This window comes from Oncorhynchus nerka, linkage group LG10, assembly GCF_034236695.1.
Source record: "Oncorhynchus nerka isolate Pitt River linkage group LG10, Oner_Uvic_2.0, whole genome shotgun sequence".
In the NCBI taxonomy this organism is placed as follows: Eukaryota; Metazoa; Chordata; class Actinopteri; order Salmoniformes; family Salmonidae; genus Oncorhynchus; species Oncorhynchus nerka.
Window position 1 is genome coordinate 26746000 of NC_088405.1, and position 15017 is coordinate 26761016.

Genomic DNA, 15017 nt, shown 5'->3' on the forward strand with positions numbered 1-15017 from the left:
ATAATGTCCATAAATACTTTCAGTTGTGTTTTGGATAGTGACCTTTTAAAACGAAAATAGCAGGCAAATACAAGGTAATCTACTTTCAAAATAAGTGTTTTTTTGACAGTTGGTTTTTCATAGGTCAAAAAAGGGTACGATGTCATGGCATTTAAAGCATACTCAATTTGAGAAATGTCACATAATATAAAACTTTACATTTTTGCATACCCATTCAACCTACTATTTAGAATGCAACAATGGGTATTCATACAGTTTAGCTTTGAGGAAATTATATTGTCAATCAGTGCCAAATCACAAAGCATTTCCCTTTCCAACTGCCAAGCACCTGTCAAGCTGTCCTCACCTCTGCTCAATTAAGTCATATTTTCAATCTCACTCCAACTGTGAAGCGGGAACAAGCCTGCTAACTAAGCGAAAGGCTTTTGAAAATCACTAATGAGGCTTGGTTGGCTTGGTTATCCCAGAATGCTTCAACACGTTGTACCTGAAGGCTGGCCTAGAAAAGCTGCTGTGCTGACCTTTTGTCAAACCGTCAACAGTTGAGCTAATTACTTTAAGGAAGAGTAGCAAAAGTTCAGTTGACTAAGATGTGAGACCTGGCAGTAGCATCTGCATACTTACAGTAGCTAACTACTGTAAATCAAACTGTAAGCGAATGAAGCCAAATGGCCTTGACAGCCATTGAAATGTAGCATGTTCTGGTCCTGGAGGACTTAAAAGCACGGTGCTTTGTGCAATAATGTACATATATTATACCTGTCTCCCCTTAAGGTACCTAACCCTGTATCAATTCACCAATTGTTAGGTCTACATGTAAATATGGCTGTATGTCAATAACTGTACAGATATTCCCCACTGAAAACTAAGTTAGTCATTCTCCATTTACTGGATGATAACATTTGATCTTTTGGATGCCAACGCCATGTCTATAATTCAGATATGTGTCCTCAACATTACCGGAGGGCCATTTGAATCATCCGTTTACATTACATCTTTAAAGGTCCATCCTTTAAAGTCAGCAGCACACAATGTTCAGTCAAACATGAATGTCAGAAACACTCGACCTCCAGCCTACCGTAAAGTTGTGAGCACCAGTGACTGCACTGCCATCGTCCAGATAATGTGTCTCAGTGTAATGGCTCGCAAACAGGCCCCTAAAAGAGGAAGGAACAGAAAAGGAAATAGAGACATCACAAGCAGGTATATTTTCAGCTCCACATAAAAAACACAATCCCTTTCAGAGGACTAGAGAGAAGTAGGACACACTCTGGTTAATGGCCTTATACAGTATTCTGAGTGAGGTGTGAGCTGTTAGGGATTAGGTGTAGGTCAAATATACAGCATTGGGAAGCTAGACGAGCGGTGGCAGGGTTTGGGTGTGACCTTGAATTACATACTGTACACTCATACACTGAAGAATCGCTGATGAGTTAATTCTATTATTTTAGTGTGTGTGTGTGTGTGTGTGTGTATGTTTCACACTGCAGGCGATAAGCAGATGGACATGGTGAGTCCCACCCCAAGCGTTGGCTGAGGAGCTGCAGGAACACCCATCTCTACAGCTGCATAATCAAAGTGACATCAGAGCGGATGGTCACTGGAACATGTTTGGGAGTGTGTAGGTGGGTGTGTGGGTGTCTGTGTGTAGAGAAAGAAAGAGAGAGCAAGAGTTAATCTATGAGTGCAGTAGGTGTAGTTGGGTCTGTAGGTAGCTGAGTGCTGTCCTCCAAAACGGTGCCTCAAATACTATACAGAGTATTTATTTCTAAGAAGTATGTTTTGTGGTGCTATACTTAAGTCTGTTAGAAAGGATTTGTGGCTTGGCAAGCAGATCAGGAACATCTGTCCATTCGGCTCAGGAACCAAGGATGTTAATGAGCGAGAGCCCCTAGGTGCTTCATTGAGTGTTTGCATATTTTACGTGTTTCCTTGCTAGTATGTGAGATGAAGGAAACAGAGTCTGAGTTCAGGGATATTCAGAGGAACAAGATGTACTGGAATATAGAAACTACAGTAAGGAAAAGATGTGTGAGCTGAGTGTACATATCACAGACACTGACAAGATCAAATCAAATACATTTTTATTTGTCACATGCTTCATAAACTTCATTGGGCTCCTGAGTGGTGCAGCGGTCTAAGGCACTGCATCCCAGTGCAGGAGACATCACTGCAGTCCCTGGTTTGAATCCAGGCTGCATTACATCTGGCTGTGATTGGCCCAGCATCGTCTGAGTTTGGCCGGGATAGGCCGTCATTGTAAATACGAATTTGTTTTTAACTGACTTGCGGATCCTTTTCCAACAATGTAGAGTTAAAGAGAAACATTTTGAAAAATAAATAAATATTGACATGAGGAATAAATACACTGTAAATAACATAAAATGAGTAAAAATAACATGGCTATATACAGGCAGTACCAGTACTGAGCTGATGTGACGTGCAGGGGTACAAGGTAATTGAGGTAGAAGGCCAGCATCCCGGAGTCGCCTCTTCACTGTTGACGTTGAGACTGGTGTTTGGAGGGTACTACTTAATGAAGCTGCCAGTTGAGGACTTGTGAGGCATCTTTTTGTCAGACTAGACAGTCTAATGTACTTGTCCTCTTGCTCAGTTGTGCACCGGGGCCTCCCACTCCTCTTTTTATTCTGGTTAGGGCCAGTTTGCACTGTTCTGTGAAGGGAGTAGTACACAGAGTTGTATGAGATCTTCAGTTTCTTGGCAATTTCTCGCATGGAATAGCCTTCATTTCTCAGAACAAGAATAGACTGACGACTTTCAGGTGAAAGTTCTTTGTTCCTGGCCATTTTAAGCCTGTAATCAAATCCACAAATGCTGATGCTCCAGGTACTCAACCAGTCTAAAGAAGGCCAGTTTTAATGCTTCTTTAATCAGTACAACAGTTTTCAGCTGTGCTAACATAATTGCAGAAGGGTTTTCTAATGCTCAATTAGCCTTTTAAAATGATAAACTTGGATTAGCTAACCCAACATGCCATTGGAACACAGGAGTGATGGTTGCTGATAATGGGCCTCTGTACACCGATGAAAATATTATATTTAAAAAATCTGCCGTTTCCTGCTACAATAGTCATTTACAACATTAACAATGTCTACACTATATATTCTGATCAGTTTGATGTTATTTTAATGGACAACAAAATATGCTTTTCTTTCAAAACCAAGGACATTTCTATGTGACCCCAAACCTTTGAATGGTAGTGTAGGTATGGGCAAAGTGACTAGGCAACAGGATAGATAAGACAGTAGCAGCAGCGTATGTGTTAAAGTGTGAGTGAGTGTGCGTTGCGTCAGTATGCGTCAGTGAGTGTGCAGATTATGTGTGTGGGCGTATGTAGTGTATGTGTGTGTCAGTGTGAGTGGTGTGAGTGTGTGGGTAGAGTCTGTGACGATTGTCCTGTATGTCCTCGTAACATAATCAAAGACATGCTTCGATCAGACACTGATGATGATTTACAGCTAATGGGATATTTATTTATTGATACTAATGTGGTTTGAGATGTCCACTTGGATGTTGCTGGTCACCTGTAAAAGACAAAACATTGATGAATATGCTGATTTGTGAGCAAATGTTTAGGTCTGTTCAACGCTGGTCCGAGTGCCTCAAGATTGTGATGTTGTACCCACAGATGAATATGCTGATTCTATTTAAAACCTTGATGTTGTACCCCAACCTTCCCCAACCAGAAACTGTGGATTGATGGTAGCAATCGCGCAAAACTGAAAGCGCAAACCACTGCTTTTAATCAGGGCAAGGCGACCGGAAACATGACCGAATACAAGCAGTGTAGCTATTCCCTCCGCAAGGCAATCAAACAAGCTAAGCATCAGTATAGAGACAAAGTAGAGACCCAATTCAACGGCTCAGACACGAGAGCTATGTGGCAGGGTCTACAGTCAATGAGGGACTACAAAACGAAAACCAGCCTCGTCACGGACCACGATATCTTGCTCCCAGACAAACTAAACAACTTATTTGCTCGCTTTAAGGACAATACAGTGCCACCGACACGGCCCGCTACCAAAACCTGTGGGCTCTCCCTCACTGCAGCCAACGTGAGTAAAACATTTAAACGTGTTAACCGTCGCAAGGCTTCAGGCCCAGACGGCATCCCTAGCCACGTCCTCAGAGCATGCGCAGAACAGCTGGCTGATGTGTTTACGGACATATTCAATCAATCCTTATCCCAGTCTGCTGTTCCCGCATGCTTCAAGACGGCCACCATTGTTCCTGTTCCCAAGAAAGCTAAGGTAACTGAGCTAAATGACTATCGCCCCGTAGTACTCACTTCCTTCATCATGAAGTGCTTTGAGAGACTAATCAAGGACCACATCACCTCCACCCTACCTGACACACTAGACCCACTCCAATTTGCTTACCACCCCAATAGTCCACAGACAACACCATCGCAATCACACTGCACACTGCCCTAACCCATCTGGACAAGAGGAATACCTATGTAAGAATGATGTTCATCGATTACAGCTCAGCATTTAACACCATAGTACCCTCCAAACTCATCATTAAGCTCGAGACCCTGGGTCTCGATCCCGCCCTATGCAACTGGGTCCTGGACGTCCTGACGCCCCCAGGTGGTGAGGGTAGGAAACAACATCTCCACCCCACTGATCCTCAACACTGGGGCCCCACAAGGGTGCGTTCTCAGCCCTCTCCTGTACTCCCTGTTCACCCATGACTGCATGGCCATGCACGCCTCCAACGCAATCATCAAGTTTGCAGACGACACAACAGTGGTAGGCTTGATTACCAACAATGACAAGACGGCCTACAGGGAGGACGTGAGGGCCCTCGGAGTGTGATGTCAGGAAAATAACCTCACACTCAATGTCAACAAAACAAAGTAGATGATCATGGATTTCAGGAAACAGCAGAGGTAGCAGCCCCCTATCCACATCAACGGGACAGTAGTGGAGAAGGTGGAACGTTTTAAGTTCCTCGGCGTACACATCACGGAGAATCTGAAATGGTCCACCCACACTGACGGCGTGGTGAAGAAGGCGCAGCAGTGCCTCTTCAACCTGAGGAGGCTGAAGAAATTCAGCTTGTCACCAAAAACACTTACAAACTTTTACAGATGCACAATCAAGAGTATCCTATCGGGCTGTATCACCGCCTGGTACGGCAACTGCTCCTCCCACAAGTGTAAGGCTCTCCAGAGGGTAGTGAGGTCTGCACAACGCATCACCGGAGGCAATCTACCTGCCCTCCAGGACACCTACACCACCCGAAGTGACAGGAAGGCCAAAAAGATCATCAAGGACAAAAACCACCCGAGCCACTGCCTGTTCACCCCGCTATCATCCAGAAGACGAGGTCAGTAAAAGGTGCATCAAATCGGGGACCGAGAGACTGAAAAACAGCTTCTATCTCAAGGCCATCAGACTGTTAAACAGCCATCACTAACATTGAGTGGCTGCTGTCAACATACTGACTCATCTCTAGCCACTTCAATAATAAAAATTGGATGTAATAAATGTATCACTAGCCACTTTAAACAATGCCGCTTTATATAATGTTTACATTCCCTACATTACTCATCTCAAATGTATATACTGTACTCTATACCATCTACTGCATCTTGCCTATGCCGTTCGGCCATCGCTCATCCATATATTTTTACACACATATTCTTATTCATTCCTTTACACTTGTGTGTATAAGGTAGTTGTTGTGAAATTGTTAGATTACTTGTTATATATTACTGCATGGTCGGAACTAGAAGCACAAGCATTTCACTACACTCGCATTAACATCTGCTAACCATGTGTATGTGACAAATAAAATTGGATTTGATTTGGTCCAAGATTTGAGAGGCAAATTGGGTGCGTTCCTGTGCATGGTTTTCATTGTTGGGTAATGCAGCAGTAGCTTATCCCTGAGGGATGTATATTTTCAGATCCCTAAGTGTATTTATGGTAAGGCATGTTAGCACCTTTATTGATGTGTGCTTAAGGTTATTCATTTACATTTATCATCAGGATGTGGATATTGAAATTCATGCTATTGAATGTTAATTGAACCTGATGTGATAGGGCTGTTTCTCATTGGTCAAATGCATGGGTAGAGTATTTAAAGGGATACTTCGGGATTTTGGCAATGAGGCCCTTTATCTACTTCACCAGAGTCAGATGAACTTGTGGATACCGTTTTTATGTCTACCAGATACCCATAGACTTCCAGACATTGCGCTAATGCTAGTTAGCATTGGCTTGCGAAATGACCTCTAACTTCCTTAATACTAGACAGAGAGACATGAAAATTGTATCCACTAGTTGACAGCGATTTAGATTGTACAATGATACCCTACACTATTCAGGCATTTTGTCTTGCATAACCTAAAAGTGAGCGAACAGTGTCGTATTTTTATCAACCAGGAAATTAGAGATTTCCACTAGGTACACAGCCACAAAGTCAGAACCGCTTTCCCGCTTTCCCATTTCCCAGAAATCAATCGAATATCATAGATAATCACAACACTGGCAGGTAAGTAATACTGTGAAACACTATAATTTCACTATCTTCCCATATACCATGCATTCGGGAAAGTATTCAGACCCCTTAACTTTTTCCACGTTTTATGTTACAGCATTATTCTAAAATGTATTAATTAGATGGATTTTTTTATTTTTATAAATAATATATATATATATATATATATATATATATATATATACACACACACTTTATTAATCTACAAGGGATTCCCCTTAATGACAAAGGATAAACTGTATATTTTTTATTTTCTAGATTTAAAAAACTGAAATATCACATTTGTTGAAGCAACTTTGGCAGCGATTGCAGCCTTGATTGTTCTTGGGTATGACGCTACAAGCTTGGCACACCTGAGTTTCTCACATTCTTCTCTGCAGATCCTCTCAAGCTCTGTCAGGTTGGATAGGGAGTGTTGCTGCACAGCTATTTTCAGGTCTCTCCAGAGATGTTCGATCGGGTTCAAGTTCGGGCTCTGGCTGGGACACTCAAGGACATTTGGAGACTTGTCCCAAAGCCAATCCTGTGTTGTCTTGGCTGTGTGCTTAGAGTCGTTGTGCTGTTGGGAGGTGAACCTTTGCCCCAGCCTGAGTGACAGAGTGACCATTGAGTTCTTGGTCACCTCCCTGACCAAGGCCTTTCTCCCCCGATTGCTCAGTTTTGCCGGGTGGTCATCTATAGGAAGAGGTTCCAAACTTCTTCCATTTAAGAATGATGGGAGGCCACTGTGTTATTGGGGACCTTCAATGCTGCAGACATTTTTTGGTACCCTTCCCCAGATCTGTGCCTCGACACAACATTGTCTCGGAGCTCTACGGACAATTCCTTTGACCTCATGGCTTGGTTTTTGCTCTGACATACACTTTCAACTGTGGGACCTTATATAGACAGGAGTGTGCCTTTCCAAATCATGTCCAATTAATTGGTAGAAACATCTCAAGTATGATCAATGGGAACAGGATGCACCGGAGCTCAATTTTAAGTCTCATAGCAAAGGGTCTGAAGACTTAACAAAATGTGGAAAAAGTCAAGGGGTCTGAATGCTTTCCGAATGCACTGTAACAGTGTCTGTCTTGACTGGAGTAGTCCAGAAAAGCTAGCTAACTCAGCTAATTGTGGCCACATCATGCTGCACTTTCTCCCAAACCCCATTCAGATATACAGTGGGGAGAACAAGTATTTGATACACTGCCGATGTTGCAGGTTCTCCTACTTACAAAGCATGTAATTTTTATCATAGGTACACTTCAACTGTGAGTGACGGAATCTAAAACAAAAATCACATTGTATGATTAAGTAATTAATTTGCATTTTATTGCATGACAAGTATTTGATACATCAGAAAAGCAGAACTTAATATTTGGTACAGAAACCTTTGTTTGCAATTACAGAGATCATTCGTTTTCTGTAGTTCTTGACCAGGTTTTCACACACTGCAGCAGGGATTTTGGCCAACTCCTCCATACAGACCTTCTCAGATCCTTCAGGTTTCGGGGCTGTCGCTGGGCAATACGGACTTTCAGCTCCCTCCAAAGATTTTCTATTGGGTTCAGGTCTGGAGACTGGCTAGGCCACTCCAGGACCTTGAGATGCTACTTACGAAGCTACTCCTTAGTTGCCCTGGCTGTGTGTTTTGGGTCGTTGTCATGCTGGAAGACCCAGCCACGACCCACCTTCAATGCTCTTACTGAGGGAAGGAGGTTGTTGGCCAAGATCTACCGATACATGGCCCCATCCATCCTCCTCTCAATACAGTGCAGTCGTCCTGTCCCCTTTGCAGAAAAGCATCCCTAAAGAATGATGTTTCCACCTCCATGCTTCACGGTTGGGATGGTGTTATTGGGGTTGTACTTATCCTTCTTCTTCCTCCAAACACGGCGAGTGGAGTTTAGACCAAAAAGCTCTATTTTTGTCTCATCAGACCACATGACCTTCTCCCATTCCTCCTCTGGATCATCCAGACGGTCATTGGTAAACTTCAGACGGGCCTGGACATGCGCTGGTTTGAGCAGGGGGACCTTGCGTGCGCTGCAGGATTTTAATCCATGACGGCGTAGTGTGTTACTAATGGTTTTCTTTTGAGACTGTGGTCCCAGCTCTCTTCAGGTCATTGACCAGGTCCTGCCCTGTAGTTCTGGGCTGATCCCTCACCTTCCTCATGATCATTGATGCCTCACGAGGTGAGATCTTGCATGGAGCCCCAGACCGAAGGTGATTGACCGTCATCTTGAACTTCTTCCATTTTCTAATAATTGCACTAACAGTTGTTGCCAACTCACCAAGCTGCTTGCCTATTGTCCTGTAGCCCATCCCAGCCTTGTGCAGGTCTACAATTTTATCCCTGATGTCCTTACACAGCTCTCTGGTCTTGGCCATTGTGGAGAGGTTGGAGTCTGTTTGCTTGAGTGTGTGGGCAGGTGTCTTTTATACAGGTAACGAGTTCAAACAGGTGCAGTTAATACAGGTAATGAGTGGAGAACAGGAGGGCTTCTTAAAGACAAACTAACAGGTCTGTGAGAGCCGGACTTCTTACTGGTTGGTAGGTGATCAAATACTTATGTCATGCAATAAAATGCTAATTAATTACTTAAAAATCATACAATGTGATTTTCGTTTTAGATTCCATCTCTCACAGTTGAAGTGTACCTATGATAAAAATTACAGACCTCTACATGCTTTGTAAGTAGGAAAACCTGCAAAATCGGCAGTGTATCAAATACTTGTTCTCCCCACTGTAACAACAGCCTACCTGTTGGTTACTCGTTGTAGCTTACTCCTTCTAATTTTTCTAACTTTTAATTCTGTAATTTTATTCCTTCTTGTATTACATTGGTGAACTCTCGCTCCACTTGCTACACATTGAGCCTATTTGGCGGTTTGATTGGCCAACATATACAACATGCTACACATGTGAAGGCTACTGTCCAGCTACCAGTCTTTTTTATGGTGCTCACGTCATAAAAATACCTTGAAAAGTTTGTTGTTTTACTAAATTAATAATTTGAAATGTCATGGTGTATCCTTGTACGTAACAATATCACATGGATATTTTAATTACATTTAAAAAATAATTTTCAATAAGCCTATAATGATTTGGTCCTCAAAAAATGAATACTCATACTCATAATAACATCCATTCGGACGCAAGCTCTGAGTCAGTGCATGCTCTGAGTACGCGTTCTGGTATTCCGTCTGGCCCCACGGCCTTGCGAATGTTGACCTGTTTAAAGGTCTTACTCACATCGGCTACGGAGCGAGATCATGCATGGTTTAGTGTTGCTTGACTCGAAGCAAGCATTAAAGGCATCTAGCAGGCCCGTGTCGCTGGGCAGCTCACGGCTTGACTTCCCTTTCTAATTTGTGATAGTTTCAAAGCCCTGCCACATCCGTTGAGCATCAGTGCTGGGGTAGTAGGATTTAATCTTAGTACTGTATTGACTCTTTGTCTGTTTGATGGCTCATCGGAGGTTGTAACGGGATTTCTTATAAGCGTCCGGATTAGTGTTCCACTCCTTGAAAGCGGCAGCTCTAACCTGTAGCTCAGTGCGGATGTTGCCTGTAATCCTTGGCTTCTGGTTGGAGTATGTTCGTACGGTTACTGTGGGGACAACGTCATCAATGCACTTATTATTGAAGCCGGTGACTGATGTGGTAAACTCCATGTTGAATCCCGGAAAATATTCCAGTCTTTGCTAGCGAAACAGTCTTTTATCTTAGCATCCGCTTCATCGGACCAATGAGTTGAGTGGGAAATATCAGAGAAAATATCACCCCCCACTATGTTGACCCATATTTGAGCAAAACTCTTTAAAAAAAATATTTCCCTAACATAGTCACGATAACAAATCTGCTGGGGTGGATGGTGGATTTGAGAAATCAGTCAGTGGGATATGTTTTTTTTTTAAATGGGACATAATGTGAGTCCAAGTCCCAGCAGGAAGCTCCCATGAAGCTCCCTAGCCATCCTACGCTGTTTCCTGCCGACCAATATTTAGGATTAGATGAGGAGGGATTAGTCAATCATGTCAGACATTGAAAAACTCTTCAGGAGGTATACCAGAAATGAGTGCCCGGATTGAAGCTTAGCGCTCCTGTTTGTGGCTCTATGTCTCACCTATGACAAAGTGGTAGTTTCTTCATCAATCACAATCTTTATCTTACCATTAGCAACACATCACATTAATATCAATAAGCCAGAAGCGAGTAAACCCACAGTGGCACGGTCTAATAGAAAATGTATTAAGCTACACTGGGGACCTATATCAGAGAAGAGAGGAGGTTTGATAGACAGGCACTGGCATGTCCAGGATAAGAGGATACGTTTGGAGTCCAGACAGGGATTTGTGTCAAGCTAATGCTAATTCCGTGCAAATGCTAAAGAGGAGGTTTTGGGGCAGGTTTGGAAGTTGGGCTTTGGCAGAGTTGTCCTTGTGTAGGGTGCCATGACATACATTACTGCAGCAGCCACTGGTTTGACATGATGAAATCCTGTTGTAATCATCTCCTTGGCACGGGGCAGATGGTGTGTATTAGTTCATGGGTGTCTGCATGTTCAGCCTACTTCACCTCTTTGCGATACACTACCAGTTCTCTATGGCTGGTTGTTTTTTTAGTGAGGTAGAGGTTTTGTGTGGTAGAATTTCACAAGGCCAACAATGTCAAGGCAATTACAGTATGTGATTTGAAAGATATAGATCCATTCTTGGTACGTACAATATCCTTCTATATTCTTTTGAAAAAAATCAAATAAATCACCATGGTATGTCATGTATTTTCATCAAGAATAGATACTTCATTCGCTTGTTGGAGCTCGGACATACAGTTTCCTCACCAGGCAGCACACTCTTGAGAAAGGAAAAGATAGCAAGAAATATATTTTCCCCCTGGACATTGAAACAGCTCAATTTGATTACACCCCCCTTTATTAATGACTGCCCACAAGGGGCCCTTTTTTGTTGAGGGACAGGAAGCCAATCAAATTATATTTAGATGGCGGATGACTTCAAAGTATCTGGCAGAGCCTTTGATCTCGTCTTGTGGCAATCGGCGTGACAGTCACCAGAATCCTCAGCACAAACCCAGCATGAATTCAGAATGTACAGCTGGCATTTTTTATATCAACCCTACAGCAAGCCAACAGTGTTGTGGATGGTCTTTCCATACTGATTGGGGAGTAATGGAATTGTGTTGACAGGCAGTGAAATGGCTTTGGTGTCACATATAAAAATGGGGGGGGGTCGTACAGTGATGAATTGTTTTTGGTTTATTTACAGTGGAATGCATGGGTGATTTTAAGATTGACACATGTGTCTTGTTTGATAAATGGATGTGTCTACTTTGATAAATGACAGTCTGTGGTAGGGCAGGAACATGGGTTTTAAAAACAACATGGTCACAATCACAACTATGAGCAAATCTGCCAGTTGACAACAAGCAGCTATCCACATGTCCTAGAGTAAACTACTGTGCAGTACACTTCAGTTAGAGTAAAGTGTTTGTCTGCTATCTGAAAAGAAAATGCAGATTCTCATTGGTCAGGTAGAAAGAGTTTAGACTTTAAGGTAAGCAGACTAGCAATTTTCATCGACTGCTTGCTTTCCCACTTTTCCAGCGTCTTTTGTGGTGTCAGAAACTTTTGTAATCATTTCCACTTCTCCTGCCTTATAGACACAAAGGTCTGTTACACAAGTCATCATAATGCACCAATCAATAACCATTGATTTCCGAGTCCTCAGAGCCTGTTGCGTTTCATTAAACTCAGACTAACATCTAATTAGCGATTTCTTAATAGGTGTTACACAGGTTAATTGTGATAAACGAGACCCTTTAAATGGAACCTTAGGTAGGGTGAAACCACCGTCATCCATCTTATTTTGCTGTTTCAAACTTTAAACCTCCTCCTCTGTAGTTACTGTACATCATCTTCAACAGAAGTCTTTGTTGAGGACATGACCACTCGACACGTTTTGTTGTACAAACCTAGAAAATTAGAAAAACAAAATGAGAGGAAGTTTTGCTCCTGCAAAAAAAAGGGGGGATTTTGCAGTATGTTCCATGGACAGCCTTGTTTGAACATTGCATTAGGTGAGGTATGGGGTGTGGAGTCTCTTAACTAGTGGATGAGAAAGGACGCTGTGAGAGTTAGGGGGTAGCCTAATAGAGAGTGCCCTTGGGAAGATTGTCTGCACTTGAAGTGCAGATGAACAGAAGGAGGAAACTTTAGGTGTGGTTCAGGTTGCCTGAGGTAGTGTAGGAAAGCACTGGAGCCAGACTAAACCTCCTCCTAGTTTCTCTCTATCCTCTCTCCTTCCTTATACGCTCTACCTCTTTATGTCCTCTCTCTCTTACCCCTTTTAAATCACCACTTTTAGCCTTCTCTTTTAGTGAAGCATCTGTTTATTGCCTCCACTTTTCTATAATTGATTGCTAGGCTTTTTCCTTCTGACATTCAAATCTCTGCTTTTTACCCAAGACTGCTGAGCCCAGTAGAGATAACAAGAACTAAGTCCATTTCCTTTGTCTGAGGATAATCATAAACACATTGTATATTGGCCATATATCACAAACCCCTGAGGTGCCTTATTGCTATTATAAACTGGTTACCAACATAATTAGAGCAGTAACAATAAATGTTTTGTCATACCGGTGGTATATGGTCTGATATACCACAGCTGTCAGCCAATCAGCATTCAGGGCTCAACCACACAGTTTAAAATTTCAAATAGAACATTCATGTAAAAGCCAAACAACCTTTACAGACGGTATATAATGACTTAATTGACAGAACATATTTTTTCAACAAAGAGATTCAAGTTTTTCTGAATTCCTGACAACAGTTATATTTGTCATCAAAGTACAACCAATGATTGGCATTGTGTTTGATGTAACAACATTGGACATTTAAACCCTGCACCTGTACTCTGGCAAGCATAAATCATTTAATGTTCTATGTAAATTCATGGCTGTTCAAATCCATTTCAATACACGCAACTCCACGACTCATGTAATAATTCACCATTACAGGAACCCCCCTGAGCACTGAACCATTTGACTAAAATCCAGCTCTGCTCTTTACAGCTTTCATGCTCTTTTAAAGCAGTAATCTGGGTGATTTTCATTTAGTCTCTCATTCTCACAACCCCCCTGCCTTGAACTCCCAAAGCAAAGAAAAACCTTCTCCCAGCATGTCGCAAAACACTGCTATTACTTCAGATACTGCTAGCCAAAGTGGAGGAGAGCGGTACGAGAAAGCAAGTGAGAAAAAGAGAAAGAAAGAGAAAATGATGAAACAGCGCTGGTTGACAGCCCTGATTCTATTTCCACACGCGTCTGCGTCCCAAATTGATTTACATACAGCCCCGTATCCCCCGGCTTAGGGCCCAGCTCTCGTTGGAGCGATGGAGTGCACAGAGCCAAAGAAAAGAAGGAAAAGAAGTGGAGGAAGAAAAAAAAATCTAACCCATTCAGCTGAAGAAATACTCCCCCACTTATCATGCTTGGTCAAAGCCTAGTTAGCTGCACAGAGTGCCTTTCTTGTTAAGGCACATACTGTATATAAGACCTCCAGATACTGTTGTTATCTAGCTACTGAAGGTATGTGCCTTATCGAGCTACTGAAGGGAATATATGTGTTTTCTTATCCCACTGTAGATGTGTTAGTAAGCCTCTTCCAGATTCTGTCTATTCTATCGTGTGTGTCCCATCGCTGAACACTACAACATCCGCACTACATTAGCATTCCAGCACCAGTCGTGGTCAGTAACTGTAACTAGCAGTGCTTGACTTGGACGGAAATAGGTGCCGGTACTCATTTTGGGTGCCGGTACTGTTTATATTTAGGTTAGGAGCTCCACAATAGCTTTAAGTTAATATTTTATAAGAGGAGCAGGAGCTCAAGCAGTACAACATTTGAGGTGCCGGTATTCAGCTCCGGTGAGCTCCTGCCTAAGTCAAGCACTGGTAACTAGGGACTTATTGATCACTCGTGAACGAAAACTGATCACTAGATGAAAGGCACAGACTAAGGGACTTTTTAAATATGCATTTCCATCGAATATGCTGCAAATCTTGAGATCCCAGTCAATTAGTAAAACAGAGACCAATGTTTCTGAGCTAAGCCTGATTTCGGTGATGGTTCAAGCTCACATGGATCTGATGCTAAAAAGGCACACTGAAAACGTATTCATGGTCATTACCAAAGACTCAACATTACCAAAGACTCAACATTTTTTATTACATTTGAGAAATATTGAATGTAAATATGACGTGACACCTCATTCGTTGGTGTTGTTGGCCTCCACTTTTAAGTGTTTTGGCTGGTGAGGCATCTCAACCTGTATATTTTCTTGAGCCTGGCAGTAACTAAGCAGCCCACACTCATTTGTTGAGCCCTGTTAAATAAATGTCTTCCCTCTCTCTCTACAAGTTATCTTGTTTAATCTTCTTTCTAGTGTACAAAAAGAGAGCACACTTTAACAAGATGCATT

The 15017-nt window shown here is 42.4% G+C and overlaps 1 protein-coding gene across 1 annotated transcript in view; it reads right to left on the minus strand.

The window, feature by feature from the left end:
- Positions 1-15017, minus strand: part of LOC115135075 (disintegrin and metalloproteinase domain-containing protein 12) — a 162834-nt gene that overhangs the window by 71823 nt on the left and 75994 nt on the right. Inside the window, exon 4 of the mRNA XM_029669330.2 lies at positions 1079-1157. Within this exon, the coding sequence (XP_029525190.2) occupies positions 1079-1157 (79 nt within the window). The remainder of the gene's footprint in view (positions 1-1078; positions 1158-15017) is intronic.